At 39.4% G+C, this 17683-nt stretch overlaps 1 protein-coding gene across 2 annotated transcripts in view; it reads right to left on the bottom strand.

The window, feature by feature from the left end:
• The window catches only part of klhdc4 (kelch domain containing 4), a 77353-nt gene that overhangs the window by 34203 nt on the left and 25467 nt on the right, over positions 1 to 17683 (bottom strand). For both annotated transcript variants that reach the window (XM_052028239.1, XM_052028240.1), the window contains exons 6-7: positions 4617 to 4709; positions 773 to 932 (exon numbers count right to left, since the gene is read on the bottom strand). In XM_052028239.1, coding sequence (XP_051884199.1) covers positions 773 to 932; positions 4617 to 4709 — 253 coding nt within the window. The remainder of the gene's footprint in view (positions 1 to 772; positions 933 to 4616; positions 4710 to 17683) is intronic.

Genomic DNA, 17683 nt, shown 5'->3' with positions numbered 1-17683 from the left:
GGAGAGGAGAAGGCTGGGGTGGGGCTGGGCTAAGAATGGAAGTTGATTGAAGTATACAAAATTATGAGGCGTAGATAGTAGGGAATTTTGCAATGAACAGATATTTAAGCAGACTGAAAGGTGAAAGACAATGTTCCCAAGGAATTTGTGCCAAGAGCACTACTTTTTTTGAATTCAGAGGGAAGAATTTCAAAATTTGCCAACAACACAAAACTTAGAAGTAAACAGTAAACTGTGAGCATTGACTTCAAAGGGACATTGACAGACAAATAATTAGCAAATTTCTGATTTGCTGTTATTTTCTCTCTGTAGCACATGGGAGTCAATGCTTTAACCAAATTGAGAGCCCAGCAGGAGTGTTACACAAATAATGCCATTATTCAAGTGTCATCAAACAGTCAAATTACAAATCCCCAATAACAGAAGCGCAGACATTCCAACCAGGATACATCAACCCCTATCCTAATGCCACTGTCCCCAAGCTTATGACACTTTCCTTACCCAATGATGTCAGTTATCTCCCAACACACTTTTTTACCTACCAATCCATTCTAAAATGTTGTTGAAAATATCAAAAATGTGACAACTGTAAAATTTGTTCATTTAAGATGCCCTGAGTCCCAACAACAACATAAGCAGCATTTATTACCTAATTCTAAGAACAACAAATCCAAATCGTCAATAAATTCTTCAGGCAGTTGTGTTGACATCCTTTGTACTATTTTTATGCAAAATTGAACAAATGGATGAGACTCAAAACTGAATAAATTACCTGCTTTGAATAACCTCCATAAATTACTACGTTGCCATCAAGCGTGGAAGCCATTTGACAGCCTGAACGAGGGCATGGACCAGTTCCAGATGGAAACAACTTTGTCCATGTAAATGTATCCAGGTTAAAGGAATAAACATCATTATAATATACAAAATCCCTGAAACAAAAAAAAATTATTAAGGCCTTTCTGCCTAAATAGTGAGCAGTTAACCATTTTATTATAAAGTATTACACCACATTTGTAATTATATTGCAGTAAAATGGAATGTGAAAAGAAAAAGCTTTGTAAATGATTAGACAATAACAATGAAAGTGAAAACAGCCAATGGCAACATAAATAGAAAAAAAAAATTCCAAATTATTCGCATAAAAGTCAAAACTGAAACGTGGTTCAATGAACCGACAGTAACACGCAGACTCATGAACTAACTCAAATTATATACCAATTACTATATAACCCATTCAATTTAATTCGAATAAAAGTAGAATTCTGCCATACTTTTGTGAAACAAATTGTTTCATAACTTCAGTGATTTCACACTTGCTAATGACAATGAATCAACTATACCTATGTTAACATAATTGTAGATTATTGAGCAATTTGATTCATTCTACACAATATTAATAACTCCTATACCTCTCAATTATCTAGATACAATTGGAATATACAAAATTTTCATCTGTTTTCAGTTTTGTTGAATTATCCCAAATTTGGAATTCAAATTTTAAAGTATTTTGGGATTTAAAAACAGATATACAAATATCTCCCTTTCATCCAAGCATTTGACTTTATCTAAGGCCCTTCCTCTGTCTCTGCAATGCACACAATGAACAGTAGAAAGAGAGGCCATTCAGCCCATCTGGTGCCTTCCAGTGTTTCTGCTTCACACTAGCCTCCTCCCATCTCACCCAGTATGAATATTCAGTGGAATAGAGAGATGCAGCAAAGAAATGGGCCCTTCGCCTCACTGATTATCAACCAATTTACTCTAATCCTACATTAACACATTTGTAATATTAGGATGAAAGAAGGTATGGATTCTGTTTATTTTTAACCACTCTTCTCAATTAAAGGAACTGGCACATTATACATTGACGCTACCTTAAGACTTAACTTACGGACCATGAAAACATGATAACGTCTTCAGCTACTTGGTTTAGAAGACAAAAAATTCTGTGACAATCCTAAACTTTACTAAGAATCATTGTGTGACATTAAGACAATCATTAAGCATACAAATTACTAAAGTTTCCACCTCCAAAAGGGAGGTGGAAGTGAAAGCCATAGTCATATTTTGTTGAAAAAAGAAGACATTTACCCATGCATAATCAACCCAAAATACAAGTGCTGCTATACTGTGTTAAACAAATTCTTAGAAAATAACATTATTTTTTAAACTCCATTGTGCACAAATTAAACACATCATATGATCAGGACAGAAACAATAAAGTGCCAGATATGTTTTCTCTTAAGGGGACATATGCAATTAAAGACAGTTGAGGTAAGCTTCTCCTCAGGAAGCGATATCATCACACTAAATAAATTATTAGTAGATTACTAAATCATCTATCCTTATATGAAGAACTTTCCCTGGTACATTTTCCCCAAAGTGATCTATAATAAGGCAAATATACACAGCATAAATCTGATCAGCTGGAAGCTTTTTCACCTTTCAATTTTTATACTACATAGGCAGGAATCATATGGCGTTTCCTCCATGGGAGGTTTAAAGAATTTCCATAAGAAAAAATAAAGACTAAGCCCATTCTAGACTACTTAACAGTTCTTTTGTGTTACATGCCACATGCAAAGAGAATGCCTTACCAGAAACTCAAACATTTTGGGAAAGTGGGCCAAATCATGTGTGTGATGATAAGGATCCACCCCAAGACTCAGGAACAGACAGTATCCCTAAGGTTCCATAGTTCAGCAGAGAGGACAAATTCACAGCAACATCACCCATGTCTGAGAAAAGAAGGACATGCCAGGGGTCCTCAGAGATGCTGCAGCCACGTCCATCTTTAAGAAAGGAAATGAAAAGAGAGGTCCCCCTGCTGTCTGCTACAAGTTATTGCAAGCATTTTCCCCGACTAGCTGCTCCCCAAATCACTGGGTGGATTCTGACTACCTAAAGGGACAATGACATGACTTCCTCCACATTTCAGCTCTGGGGAAAAAATGCAGAAAGCAACATCTACACTATTTGTGGACTTTTCTTCTATCTTACAGAAGCCTTTGGCTGAGTTAATTAAGATAGAACATGGGGAATCCTTCTCATATCTGGTGGCACACAGAAATATATTTCCATTCTACATTAACTGAACAAGGCATACAAGTTCTAGCCAAAAGATCCACTACAGACCAAATATCAGTGCTGACTGGGATCAACCAAGGTTGCTGGAGTGTCATCGCTGACACTTCTCTCAATCTTTCTCAATGTGATATTATGCTTCACCTACAACAAGCTTCCTGCTGGAATGGAGCTAATCTTCAAATGGGAAACATTCAACCTATATTGCCTCAACATGATACTAAAACAGGTGGTGTTGTAGACCGTGTAGAATGTTATGAAAATTACAGGGGGATCTTGATCAGCAAAATATGTGAGCTGAGAATTGGCAAATGGCTGTCAATCCAGATAAGTATGAGGTATTGCATTTTGGGAGATCAAACCAGGGTAGGACTTGTACATGGAATGGTAGTGCCCTGGGGAGTGTTATGGAACAGAGGGACCCAGGAGTGCAAGTGCATTATTCACTGAAAGTGGCATCACAGGTAGATAGGGCGGTGAAGGCGTTTGGCATGCTGGCCTCCATCAATCAAGGCATTGAGTACAGGGAAATTATGTCGCAGTTACATAGGACATTGGTGAGGCTGCAGTTGGAGCATTGTGTAGTTTTAGTTGCCTTGTTATAGGAAAGATGTTATTAAACTAGAAAGAGTGCAGAAAAGATTCACCAGGGTGTTGCCTGGACTTGGGGGCCTGAGTTACAAGGGGAGGTTGCAAAGACTGGGATTTCATCCACTGGAATGTAGGAGATTGAGGGTGATGTGATAGAGGTAAATAAGATCATGAGGGGCATAGACAGCATGAAAGCACAGTCTTTTTCCCAGGGAGGGGGTGCTAAAAATAAGAGGGCATAGGTTTAAGATCAGAGGCGAGAGATGTAAAAGGGACATCAGGGGCAGCTTCTTCACGCAAAGAGTGGTGTGTATTTGGAATGAGCTGTCAGATATAGTGGTTGAGGCAGACACATTAGCAACACTTAAAAGCCATCTAGATGAGTTCATGGTTAGGAGAGGTTCAGAGGGCTATGGGACAAACATGGGCAGATGGAACCAGCTCGCTGGGGAACACAGTCGGGTTGGGGTTGAAGGGCCTGTTTTCGTGATGCATGTCTCTATGACTCCAAAATAAAAAAAAACTCCAGAAACTAGGTCACTCTAACTTCAGTCAATGAGCTCTGGTAGGCAGCCAATGCTTGTGTATGTGCACATTTAAAAGCCAAGCCCTGCCATCATCAGGCTGCTCACTGAAGTGTGTTCTTTCTTCGACTCATGGGAATGCCATGACTGCTCAAAATGGAGGAGGAGCATCCGGGATGGCACCAAGAACCTTGAATCTCTGTCAGAAGCATGCAGAAGCACAGCAAAAATGGTAGAAGCCACACACCACTTCTAGTTTTCACTTCACATGTACACTCAGTTATGTCTGTGGTACAGGATTAAGATGATGAAACCAGTCACAAAAAATCCTGGTCAATTCAGAAACTATGAAGAAACCTTGACAAATTTTTCAATTTAAAATCTAAAGCAGTGATTACTGAAGGTGTTACTTACCTTGTACTTTCATGGAATCCACCAAACACTAAGATCTGTCTCTTACAAACAGCCATTCGATGTCCACTTCTAGCTGATGGTCCACCTGTCACCCTTTTAATAATGAGAAATGTTAAATCGCTGTTAAACAATCACAAAACACAGCAAAGCCAACAGATCCTTATCAGATTTAATACAGTCAGAGTTGTACAATATGGAAACAGGCCCTTCAGCCCACAGTGTTTCTGCTGACCATCATGCCTATCTATAGTAACTCCACTTGCCTGCATGAATTCCATTCCCTCTATGCCTTGCTCATTCAAGTACCTCTCCAGATGTCTCCTAAACATTGTTATTGTTCCTGTCTCCTCCACCATCTGTAGCAGCTTATTCCAGATACTACTGGTCACAGCCTTCCAATCTGAAATACAACCCTCCACTACGACAATCTGTGTCCTACCACCAAGCCAGTTTTGTATCCAATTGGCTAGCTCACACTGAATGTCATATGTTCTAATCTTCTGAACCAGCCTACTACGCAGGTCCTTCTTAAAGGCCTTGCTAATAGACAGCGTCTACTGCCCTGTTCTCATCAATTCTCTTGGTCACCTCTTCAAACAAAAAACTCAAATTCATGAGACATGACTCCCCATGCACAAAACCATGCTGACTATCCTTAATCAGTCCTTGCCTTTCCAAATGCAAATAAATCCTGTCTCTCTGAATCCTTTCCAATAACTTTCTCACTACTGCTGTATGGCTCATCAGCTTGTAGTTCCCTGGCCTATCCCTGCTGCCCTTCTTAAATAAAGGCACAACATTAGCTATCCTTCAGTACTTCACTTGCGGCTAACAAAGTTACAAAAATCTCTGCCCCAGTCATCTGATCTCTTGCTTCCCTTAACATCCTAGGATACAGCTGGTCAGGCCCCAGGGATTTATTCACCTTTATGCATTTCAAGACCTCCAACACCTCCTCCTTCTTAATGTTGATATGTTCCCTTCCCAGAACTCAGTAGCTTCTATGTGCTTCTCCATGGTAAATACAAGTGAGGTATTCATTTAAGACCTTGCCCATTTCCCATGGCTCCACACTTAGATAACACATTGATTCTGAAGGAGACTTACTCTCTCCCCCCAGGGATACCTCATGGCCTCTTTTTGACCTTCTAATTTCCTTAAGTGTACTCCTACATCCCTTATATTCTTCATGGGAATCACTTGAGCCCAGCTGCCTTCTCCTGACATATGCCTACTCCTTTTTCCTGACTGGACCCTCAATATCCCTTGTCAACCAATCTGCAACTGTGCCTGAGATTCAGTTTCACAATGCATCTTGACAGGAGACTGCCTGATTTTTAAAATTTAGAGTGGTTATATAAATGCAAAATGTAATTTCTGAACTACACTTGAATAGAATAGGAATTATCAGCAGCAACACCACTCCAACTCATGAAAACGACTGCACAGCAATAATACTTTGTATATGGTGATTCCCACCCTTCCCAACTGTAGTATATTTTTAGTACAGGTGCCTTGTATTGTATCTGGTGTATCCTACAGCATGATTGAAAAAGAAAACATAGCAAAAAAAATACCAAAATGAAATGTTAAATTATTCATATCGAGAGTCAAATATATGGTTAATATTTAAGGTTGTGAAAAAATCCTCCCTTAAGTGTAACCTGAAAATTGTCCCTGCAAGACATTTACAAACTTCAGTATGTTTTGCTGTCTGTTTCCTACAAAATCATTCATGCATATTCAGTAAATGTTTAGCTACAATACCATCTACAGCCTTGCAATTACGGTGGCTTACTGGAAAAAAAATTCACCCTAGTGAAAAGAGTTCCTGTTGGAAAGTATGATGCCACCAAGGGAAATGATTTCCACTACTGGATATTTATAGCATGAATGTGAATGGTGTTATTTAGAAAGTTGTTTACAATTTTGCTCTAAATAACAAATAGCTTGGATCCTTTACACTCATTCATACATTTTAAGTATGAGATTGTTTATTTGCATGCAAAATATAAAAATTGCAGAAGGTTTGCCTGTGCAGTTATCATTACCTGATGTACACTACTCCAAAATACCAGCTTCTTCCCAATCTTCACCACCTCTCTTTTGCACACATTTGCCAACAAATTCAATCAATTTGACTTTTTTTTAAAAAAATGTCAGACAGTGCATGAATCAAGCTAACCCAGAGCAAGGTAGTCCTTGCAATCATTTCTGGGTGAAATAGCAATCAGAACACTGCTCCAGACACTTCCAGGTATAAACCACATGACTGTGTTCAACATTTTTCTGACGTCAGATGTGCTTGTAATGACATAACTATTTGCTCAGTGCCTCTTTCTACCTTTAGCCATCTAAATTGGAGCAGAAAGCAACCTAGAACCTTCGTAAAAGTCAAAGAGCAAAGCCTACGGAGATCATCAAATAAACATAAAGGGTTCCTATGTTACATACCAGCAACAATAGAAACACACCGAGTTATGTACAAGTGTTAAAAACTATTTTATTAATAACTATTTGTAATAAAACAAAAAGTAAAAACGTTAGATATCAAACATATTCCCCAAAACTAAACTCAAAGTGTGTGTGTGTGGCAAATTCCCAAACCCCAAGTCTAGGAATAGTTCTCAAAGTTCAGTTCAGCAAGTCATCAGGTGAAACGTGAGCAGAGGCTTTTGCAAAACCACCGTTGACTGAAGACAAAATGTATAGAGAATGTAGAGAGAAATTATGAAATCTACATGTTCCACGACAGAACCCATACAACACCTCAATCTCTGATGTTCCGAAGTATCTGCCACCCTGAAGGCATTCGAGACGTGGCCGTCTACACAAATAGCTGTTTTCCACTACAGGTTAATGACAAAGTGGACTCCACTTGATTGCTCCAAAAATCTATACATGGATTGTTGTGACAGACACAGCTATTGTTCTTCATCCATTGTTACAGAGACCAGCAGTCAGTGTCTCTCTCTCTCTCTCTCTTCTCGACTCACTGAGCAAAACAGTCAACACGTTGTAATCTTGCTGTCGTGATGACACCACACACACACTACCACTCTACTGTCTATGTCTTAAAGGGACATTCACCAAATAGCAACCTGACCCATAATACCTATCTGACATCAAGGTATTGCCTACATCACTGAACAGCTTCATTTTGCAAACTCATGACAGCTGACAGGTCATTGAACCTAAATCCTGGAATTCCCTCTGCAACAGCAGTATAATAGCTTCTTTATCATAACTATGGCAATTCAAGGCACTGCTCATCACCACTATTTCAAGGTCAGTTTGGGATGGCCAATAAATATTGGCCTTGCCAGCAGTGCCCAGATGCTGCAGAACAATTAAATGTAAAGAAAACATTGAGTGTTTTTTTTATGCAGTTTCCATCAGGAATTGCACAAGTCCTGCTTTAGTGCATCATTCAGGGCATCAATCACCCTAATGCTATTTTAAACAGCTTTTTGGCCAATTTTGAATTTGTTTTTTGCTGGTCACCCAATTCGACATTAGTGCTTTATGTAATGTCAGTTCAATGAATGGTTAAAATCACATTTCTAAACAACTGCGCCTTCCTTCTTCTAGTGAGGATACAGAATTGATTTATATTCATTTTGATTAAAATGATCTATCAAGATCTATAAATTTATTTTACCAATAAATTTCAACTATAACAATGTAAATACAAATTTATCAAAACTTCTGCAACACTATGAAACACTTGCTTCAATATAGCACAGGGAAGAACAAGGCCATTGAAGAATGAAGAACAAGTCAAAAAGTATAATTCAGGTAATTAAAGAACAAAAATTGTAGTGGAGTATTGAGCATACTAATTATGGATAAAATAATACAGAAGCAAAATCCTAAAGCTGGCAGAAATCTGGAAAAACACAGGTATTGTTAAGGAAGAAGGAATCTCAGAAGCATCTGTACAGAAATTGGGAAAATGGGATACTGTTCTGTTCTATGTTCTAATTCCATCAGGCAGCACTGATGGAATTAGAACATATAACATAGAACAGTACAGCACAGGAACAGGCCCTTTGGCCCACAATGTCTGTGCCAAACATAATGCCAAATTAAACTAAGTCTCTTCTGCCTGCATGTGATACATATCCCTCAATTCCCTGTATATTCACATACCTATCTAAAAGCCTCTTAAACATCACAATCGTTTCTGCGTCCAGCACTACTCCTGGCATCCTGCTCCAGGCAGCTACCACTCTGTGTGCAAAAAAAACTTGCCCTACACATCTCCTTTAAGCTTTCCCCCCTTACCTTAAATGTATGTCCTCTGGTATTTGACATTTCTACCCTGGAAAAAAGACTATCGACCCTATCTATGCCTCTCATGAACTATCAGCCTCTGACGCTCCAGAGAAAACAACCCAAGTTTGTCCACCTCTCCTGAAAGCTCATACCCTCTAATCCAGGCAACGTCCTGGTAAACTTCTTCTGTAACCTTTCCAAAGCCTCCGCACCCTTCCTGCTATGGGGTGACCAGAATTGCACACAAAACTCTGTGTGACCGAACCAAAGTTTTATATAGTTGCAACATGATTTCTTTAGTCTTACACTCAATGCCTTGCAGTTTCTTAACTCTACCCACAAGGATTCTATATCTTTTGACCCTATGTCACTTCTTGCTAAAGATTTGATTTCATTTTTTACCAAGAGCCACCCCACCCCCTCTGCCCACTTGCCTGTCTTTTTGAGAGGATGTGTATCCTTGGATGTTTAGCTCCCAGCTGTGATCTTCTTTCAGCCACGACTTGGGATGCCCACAACGTCGTACCTGCCAACTTCTAACTGCGCTATAAGCTCATCTACCTTGTTTCATATATTGTGTGCATTCAAATAGAACACCCTCAGTCCTGTATTTGTCACCCCCTTCTCAAATTTATGGTACCAGTAGGACACGTTTCCCAGTTTAGTTGTATGAAAAATGCATCCATTGCTGGTATGACCAGCATTTACTTTCCATCACTAATTGTAGAGCCAGGTGGAACCAATTCATCTAGAGGCATTGAAGTGAGGGTACTTCCACAATTCTGAAAATCTAAAAAAGAAACAGAAAATGCTGGAAATACTCATCAGGTCAGGGAACATCTGTTTCAGGTTGATGGCCTTTCATAAGAACCAGGAAACTTCAGAAATCAAGTGTATTTTGAGTTGAACAGAAGAGGGGTAGAGAGAATAAAGGGAGAGTCCATGACAGTATGGAAACAAAGAGAAAATTAACAACACCATTTGGTGTTGGCTGAGAGAGGGTGAAGGAGGTTTGTAAATGGCCACTATTCTATTGGGACTGAAAGGAGAGAAAAGAAATAAACAAAGCTGGAACTATGAGATCTAGAATACAAAGATATCTGGAAGTTTGAAATAAAAGAGAATGTGGGAAAAGCCCATCTGGACAACTAGCATTTGTGGTGAGAGAAAAACTGAGTTAATGCCTTACATCAGGACTGGCCAGAGACTGCTGGAAGTTTAAAATAAAAACAGAAAATGCCGGAAACATTTAGCAAGCTATGTAGCATCCACATAGTGAGAAGTGTAACTAATGCCCCAGGTCATGAGCCCAACACTCATGAAAGGTCACTGACTTGAAATGCCATCATGGTTCTCTCTTCAGAGATTCCTCTTGTCTGCCGAGCACCTCTAGCAATCTCAACTTTTGTATCAGAACTGGCCAGTTCAGACACAAACCCAAAAGGCTGCTTATTTGAAATTGTTGAGCTTACGCCAGACTTCACTGGAACAGTGCAAGGAGACAAAGACAGAGGTCCAATTGAAAGTGGGATAGGGAATTAAAGTGAGAGGATCACCCTTGCAGAGTAAATGGAGGTATTCCAAAGTGCTGCCAACCAATCTGCATTTGCTTTCTCCAATGTGGAGAATACCATATATGAACACTGAATCAGTAGACTAAATTGGAGGAAAATTGTGAACAAATTGCTTCTTCACCTGGAAGAAATGTTTGGATTCCTGGATGGTGGGTAGGTGCTACAAGGACAGTGTGTATCTGCAGAGAAGGAATACTGACACATGGAGGGAACAGTCCCTCTAAAATGCTGAAAGGCAAGGGAAGTATGTGTCTAATGGTGGCATCTCAATGAAGATGATGGAAATTATGGAAGGATGATTCTTAGAATTTCGAGGTTGCTGGAATGAAAGACAAGGACAAGGGAAATCCTATCCTTGCTCTGGATGGAAGGAGAGGGGTAGAAAGCAGAGTACAGCAAATGGAATAGACATGGTGAGAGCTCTGTCAATTGTTGTGGAAAAGAAGGTATTGTTAAGGAAGAAGGAATCTCAGAAGCATCTGTACAGAAATTAGGAAAATGGAATAGAGTGCATGTGGGAAGCAGATTGTAGGAGGTGTGATTAAGATAGCTGTAAGAGTCAGTGAGCTTGAAATGTATACTTATCTTCCCCCACGACCAACAAACCCTGGAGATGAAATGGAGAAGTCAAGAAAGGGAAGATGAGTCAGAGATGAACATTGCAAAAGTGAGGGCAAGGTGGGAATTGGCTGCAAATGTGATGAAACTTGTATGAGGGATTTGGATGCCCAGGTACAAAAAATATGCCGCACAAGAACAATAGAATTAAACAGCTAATTTAGTGTCTTTATAATGGTAATTCCTTACACCCTTGTTAACATTCTTCTAAATCTGCAATGAAATCTTTTCGAAGATCAAAATATCTTTGCAAGGTCAATAAGGCACTGAATACAAAGACGAGAAACCTATGCTTCATTCACAAAGAGATCATATCTCACTTTGAGAGTACATTCACTTTGTGTTTTACAATTTGGGATAGGTACTTTGGCCTTGGAAAGGATACAATAAAGATTCACCAGAATGATTTTGGGGATTAAAGCTTCAAGTTACTTGGCACAGGGGAAATCCAATTTTAAACAAATTGACTCAATAGGTTATACACAGAGGTCATTACCTCTGATAGGGAATTACAGAACAAAGAGGTATAGCACTAAAATTAGAACTCACCCATTTTGGAAACATTTATTCCCTCACATATTAGATGATGCAATTCTGGAATAACATTCCCAAATAAAAATTTATGGTGGGTATTTTGAAATTTTCAAGATAGAAACTGATAGATTTTTATGAGCTATCAGTATAAAGAGACGGTAATCAAAAATAGTGAATGGGTTTGAGGTCAAATTTAGCCATGATCTAATTGCACAGCTGCCTGGCTTACTGCTGAATATCATACAGCATAAACAACTCCAGAGAAAAATGAAGTTCAATCTCTTCTCCAAAGTCTAGTAAAAAGGGATCATTATATAAAGTGGGGAGAGAATAGGAATACCATGGAGGAGTGAGAATAAGAACAACCAAGTGAGGGGGTGGGTGGAGGGAGGGGGAAAAGGGAAACAGGAGGAGAGGGAGAAGAGAAATAGAAAGAATGAAGAGGTGGGTGGTTAGAGAGGAGAGGTAAATGAGGTGACTTTTGAGGCTGGATGCAGCTCAGAAAGGGAAAGGATAATTCCAACAGTCTCCCTTTCATTCTTTCCTCTCCTTTTTATTTATTTTCCTACCATCCCTTTTGTTATTCTTCCTCAAAATTTCAACACCTAAATCTGCTCAAATGAATCCTCTAAACCATTCTGTAGGTTTTCCATAATAAACACCAAGGAAGATTGATCAATATGTAATTAATTCTTGCAAATGACTGCAGTTCCCGTCCAATCTACAATTCATAAGTCACAATTTTTTTTAGCAATGCTTGTGTGTCAACATTTAAACTGTTAAATTGCTATGTAAGCATTTACAGTGGGGTAGTGCTTCAAGACAGTGATAATAATTATCCCTCTTACTGCTGGTTAATGCAAGGATTCCCATCCCATTATCCAGACTAATGTGCCTCTGCTGGTCACCACTTGGTGACTGTCACTCCACTATAGCCATCAAATGCAAGATTAACAAAATTCTATCGACCCTAACCACATTTAATAATTCCTTCTGTTTCCATTTCTTCCACTGCACACCTAGTCATCTGTCCTAATCCTTACAGAAAAGTCTGCATGTTTCCACTCAGTAAGAACCCTACCTCAAAAAAAGTCTATAATTTCAGGATCTATCGTCCCTACTAACTCTTTAGACGATACTTTTCTTGTAACTTCAGGACATATGTTAGACAGTGCCAGTCTTTTCTGACTGCTTCATCTCTCCAATTTCCACAGAAAAGAATCTCACCACTATCTACCTAAAAATCAAACAGCCATGTCCAGATAATACTGAATTGTTATAGTGCATGTCTACATCTTTATAAGCATTCTCTGGGACCTCTATGGTGGTCAATTGAGGAACTTAACAGCTATGTTCATGAGTGGTTTGTGCTCACTTTGCACATTTACAACTCTCCCATGTGCATCCTGTTCAAACTTCTCCAGTCCAAAGGTGATAGCAGCACCTTTTCAATTTGTGCTCAAATTTTCTCCCATCAGCTGTTACTCCTACAAGATTGTGGCTCCAAGATCCTTTTCTGAGACGTCTGTAGTTTCAGCTCCTTATACGTCTCTTTATTTCATCTGACTGCTTTATTTTTTGAATTTTTGGACAAATGGGCATTTTAAAGAACATCAACAGCAATCTGTAAACTCAATGAACAGTCTTGTGACATCCCCGAAATGGTGATCACATAATAGGGCAACGTTCACAGGAAACAACTTGGAGACACTCATAGTTTGATCACCGGCAACATCATCATTTCATGTTCCAGAATAATGACAAGGCTGAGAACACTGCAGAGGTGGCCAAGGGAGAACTAAAGGCTGAATCATCACAGTCAGACCATTATTTGAGCATCATAGACTTCCACAACAGCCCCATTCCAAGAGATGGCAAGAAGTCCTGTGCACAGACTTAACAGAAGAAGCCATCAGAAGAAATACTGATTTGCACAATGGAAGTTCTTAAGTAAAATACCTTTGTTCATTTAAGGTATGCTCTGATTTCTTAGGACAGCAAATGACACAAGATCCTTACATCAGTCTGGCTCAGGCCTCTTGTTACTATTCTTATTTCTGAATCCTCAGGCTGTTCCTCCTATCCATTACCTTGCACAGGACAAAGTCCTTCTGACAAATCATAAATGAATGTCCTGCTCCAAGCTACCCAACTCCATCCTTGCCCACGTCACTTCCGTTATGGAAGAAATGCCTTGCTCACCAGACCCTCTTCTTCAGTTATCTTGATTAATGAATGCAGGTCTCTGTCTTAAATAACCTCTTCCTATCCTTGCTTACATAGTACATTCTCTGCTTAAACTGTTTTTTTTTAGCACTTTTAAACTAAGGAAGTACTTTAAATGAAAAAAGAACCCTGTTTCCTAAGTTTTTGTTTTAAAAGGTAGTTCAGGAAAAAGGAATAAGGGTGAACCAGCAAGGGAAAGATGGTGATGGTGATTTTCGGGAAATTTGGACAACAAATGTGAAGTTGGCAGAGCTGGGTAAAAATCAAAGATGAAAAGTTTAAGCACAAGGTGGGAACAAAGATAGATACTGTGGGGCATTAGGGTAAGGGAAGAAATCAAGATAAACTAAAATTTAAAGATATATGCAAGAAGGTGAAAGCAACATAAACCAGAAGAGATTCACAGGAGTCTTGACACTCTGCTTAGAGTCATAGAGTATGACAGCACAGGGACAGGCCCTTCAGCCTATCTAGTCCATGTCAGCCTGGTTTTCTGCCTAGTCCCATCTACCTGCACCATAGCCCTCCGTACCTATCCAAACTTCTCTTAAATGCTGCAATTGAACCTGCATCCACCACTTCCACTGGCAGCTCATTTCACAGTCGCACCACCCTCTGAGTGAAGTAGTTCCTCTTAAATATTTAACCTTTCACCCTAAACCTATGACCTCTAGTTCTAGTCTCACCCAACCTGAGGGGGAAAAAGCCTGCATGCATTCACCCTATCTATACCCCTCATAATTTTGTATACTTCTGTGAGATCTCCCCTCATTCTCCTGAGCTCCAGGGAATAACGTCCTAACCTATAACCTGTAACTCAGGTCTTCAAGTCCCAGCAACACCTGTGTAAATTTTCTCTGCTATCTTTCAAGCTTATTGATATTTTTTCCTGTAGGACCAGGACTGCACACAATACTCTAAATTTGGCCACACTGACATCTTATACAACTTCAACATAACATCCCAACTCCTGTACTCAGTGCCCTGATTTATGAAGGCCAATATGCCAAAAGCTCTCTTTATGACCCTATCTACCTGCGATACCACTTTCAAGGAATTATGGATCTGTATTCCCAGATCCCTTTGTTCTACAGCACACCTCAGTGCCCTAACATTCACTATGTAAGTCTTACCCTGGTTTGTCCTCTCAAAGTGCATCACGTCACATTTGTCTGCATTAAATTCCATCTGCCATTTTTCAGCCCATTTTCCCAGCAGGTCTGATCACTTTGCAAGCTTTGATAACCTTCCTCGCTGTCCACTGCACTCCCCAGTCTTGGTGATACCTACAAATTTGCTGATCAAGTTTACCACATTATCATCTAAATCATTAACATAGATGATAAACAACAATGGACCTAACACTGATCCCTGCGGCACACCACAAGTCACAGACCTCCAATGAGAGAGACAACCATCTACTACCACTCCCTGGCTTCTCCCACTAAGCCAACGTTGAATCCAATTGACTACTTCATCCTGAATGCCAAGTGACTTAACCTCTGGAGCAGCCTCCCACACAGGACTTTGTCAAAGGCCTTGCTGAAGTCCACGTGGACATCATCCACCACTTTCCCCTCATCAACCTTCCTGGTAACCTCCTCAAAAAACTCTATTAGATTGGTTAGACATGACCTGCCATGCACAAATCCATGTTGACTATCCCTAATCAGGCCCTGTCTATCCAAATACTTATATATCCTGTCCCTCAGGATACCTTCCAATAATTTACCCACGATTGACATTAGGCTCACCGACCTATAATTTCCCGACTTATTCTTAGAGCATTTCTTAAACAACACAACAACATTAGCTATCCTCCAGTCCTCTGGCACCTCACCTGTGGCTTACTTGGATTGTTTTAATTTAACAATGATGGAGGCCAAATGAATGCAAGAATAGGTGCAGCGGACACCACTTCTTGGTGCTGAGCAACCACACTGCTTGTCCAGCCTGCCTAGCACCAGTTCTCATAGGCAGCTTATCCATATCGAGCTTGATATGATTCACTGTTGGGGCTGCATCAGAAAGCAGATATTCACAGCAGGTTCCTGGCACACAGCAGTAAGGAGGGGTGGAGTTAGCACCAAGACCCTAGCATGGCAGCAGAAACAGACGTCTTTTTTTTTAAAAATATACAATGGTATGTTCCTTTCAAGGGCTGGATGACAAGACCACTACAATGAACCAATGTACTTGTTTCTTCACATTAATTATGGTTGTATGCAAAAAATATTTTAAAAATTGTTACAATTGCTTATGTACCTGACTACAATTTGAAGAGCCATGCTCCAAACCAATATAATCAGTCAGTAGAACCTCAAGACTGTCAGCCTGCAGGGATAGCCAGTCTGAACTGAGCCAAATGAACCTTGAACCAGATTAACAGATTGCAAAACCCAAGGTTAGTGCTTTTGGCTGTAACTCCCTCACATTTAAAATTCTTCTCACTGGTTCAATTGCTTCAACCCTGGTTTAGCAGAATGACAACTTCATTAGAGTTCTGAATAGTTTTTTTTCTGATTATGATTATGGAATAAAATATTTAAATTATACTGCTGGAATGATTAATTATTTGAAATGTTTATTTTTCCATAGAGGTAATCCAGTATTTCATGCATTCAGTACATCATACCTTGCAATTGTCAAGCAGCTGAGGGTAACACAAACAATTCTCAGTAGCCAACAGGAAAGCATTTTGAAACATAGCAAATTACAGGCTATTTTTGTGTTATTTCCAACCAAACAAGTCTTCAAGGCTGACAAACACCCACTCATCTCCTGGAGAATTGAACATGTTCCAATGGAAGGCAACTCCCAGCAATTTAAGTGACTGACAAAGAACAGTAATTTAGATATTTTGTTTCAAATGAAGAATGTTAATCCAAGACTCAATGGAAGTGCTTTCTATGACTAGATTCGCAAGGATCTTGAGAAATTTCCAATATTGTGAACAATTAGCATTTGCAAAGATCTACAACTGTAATTTTGTCTCTGTAACCTACTTGCGTTAAGGAGGTGTGACAATTTTAAAGCACTTTATTCATATACAGCAAATCTGGTAATGAGGTAGGACCTTAACAACCTTTTAGGGCTCAGAAAATATTAGGCATGAACTCCCTTGTTATATTGTTGTAGAATCTGCAGCACCAAACAGGTCTTTCAGTCCTTCGAATCCATGATGGCAAATACTACCTTATCAGATTCCTCCCACTCCTTTTCTTTATCCTTCTAACACTTTCAGGTTTATGCAGCAGACTCCCACATAAGTATCAATACCATCTATTTCAATCCTATCTATCAGCAAGAGTCACATTCTCATCAACATTAATGCACAAATACCCATCTTTCTACCATTACCCAATAAACTGAAACTGTAAATAGAAGCTGTGTTTCTGCTGCTTCAAAATGGTCCAACCAAATAAAAAGCAATGTTAGGCTCACCAACAGACCAACAATCTCCAAAGGCAGAACTGTTCCCAAATGAACTTCATTGATGATCCGATCAAATACTTTGATCAATGTTGTAAAAATCCTAGTTTAACATGTAAAATGAAAAAACAGTGGAGTACTCCTTCTGTCAAAGCATCTAAAAGGATGTTTGTCAACTGGTCCAAAAGAAATAGCATGTAAGCTGCTCTTTCAGTCCCTTAAGTTTGCTAAACTATGACCAAAGTGGAAGAATCACATCAGTGGAGGGCCTTTTCTTTCTATGTTCATAGTTATTCCTTGGACCTAGATTCCAACCCTAGTTAGGATGGTTAGCTAACAATCTTAAAAGGTCTGGAAACTATGTTGGTAAAAACCTGAGATTTTAAACCTGTACATATTATTTCA

This window comes from Pristis pectinata, chromosome 13 (genome assembly GCF_009764475.1).
Source record: "Pristis pectinata isolate sPriPec2 chromosome 13, sPriPec2.1.pri, whole genome shotgun sequence".
In the NCBI taxonomy this organism is placed as follows: Eukaryota; Metazoa; Chordata; class Chondrichthyes; order Rhinopristiformes; family Pristidae; genus Pristis; species Pristis pectinata.
Note: the sequence above shows the minus strand (reverse complement) of the source record. Positions and strands in the feature narration are given on the sequence as shown.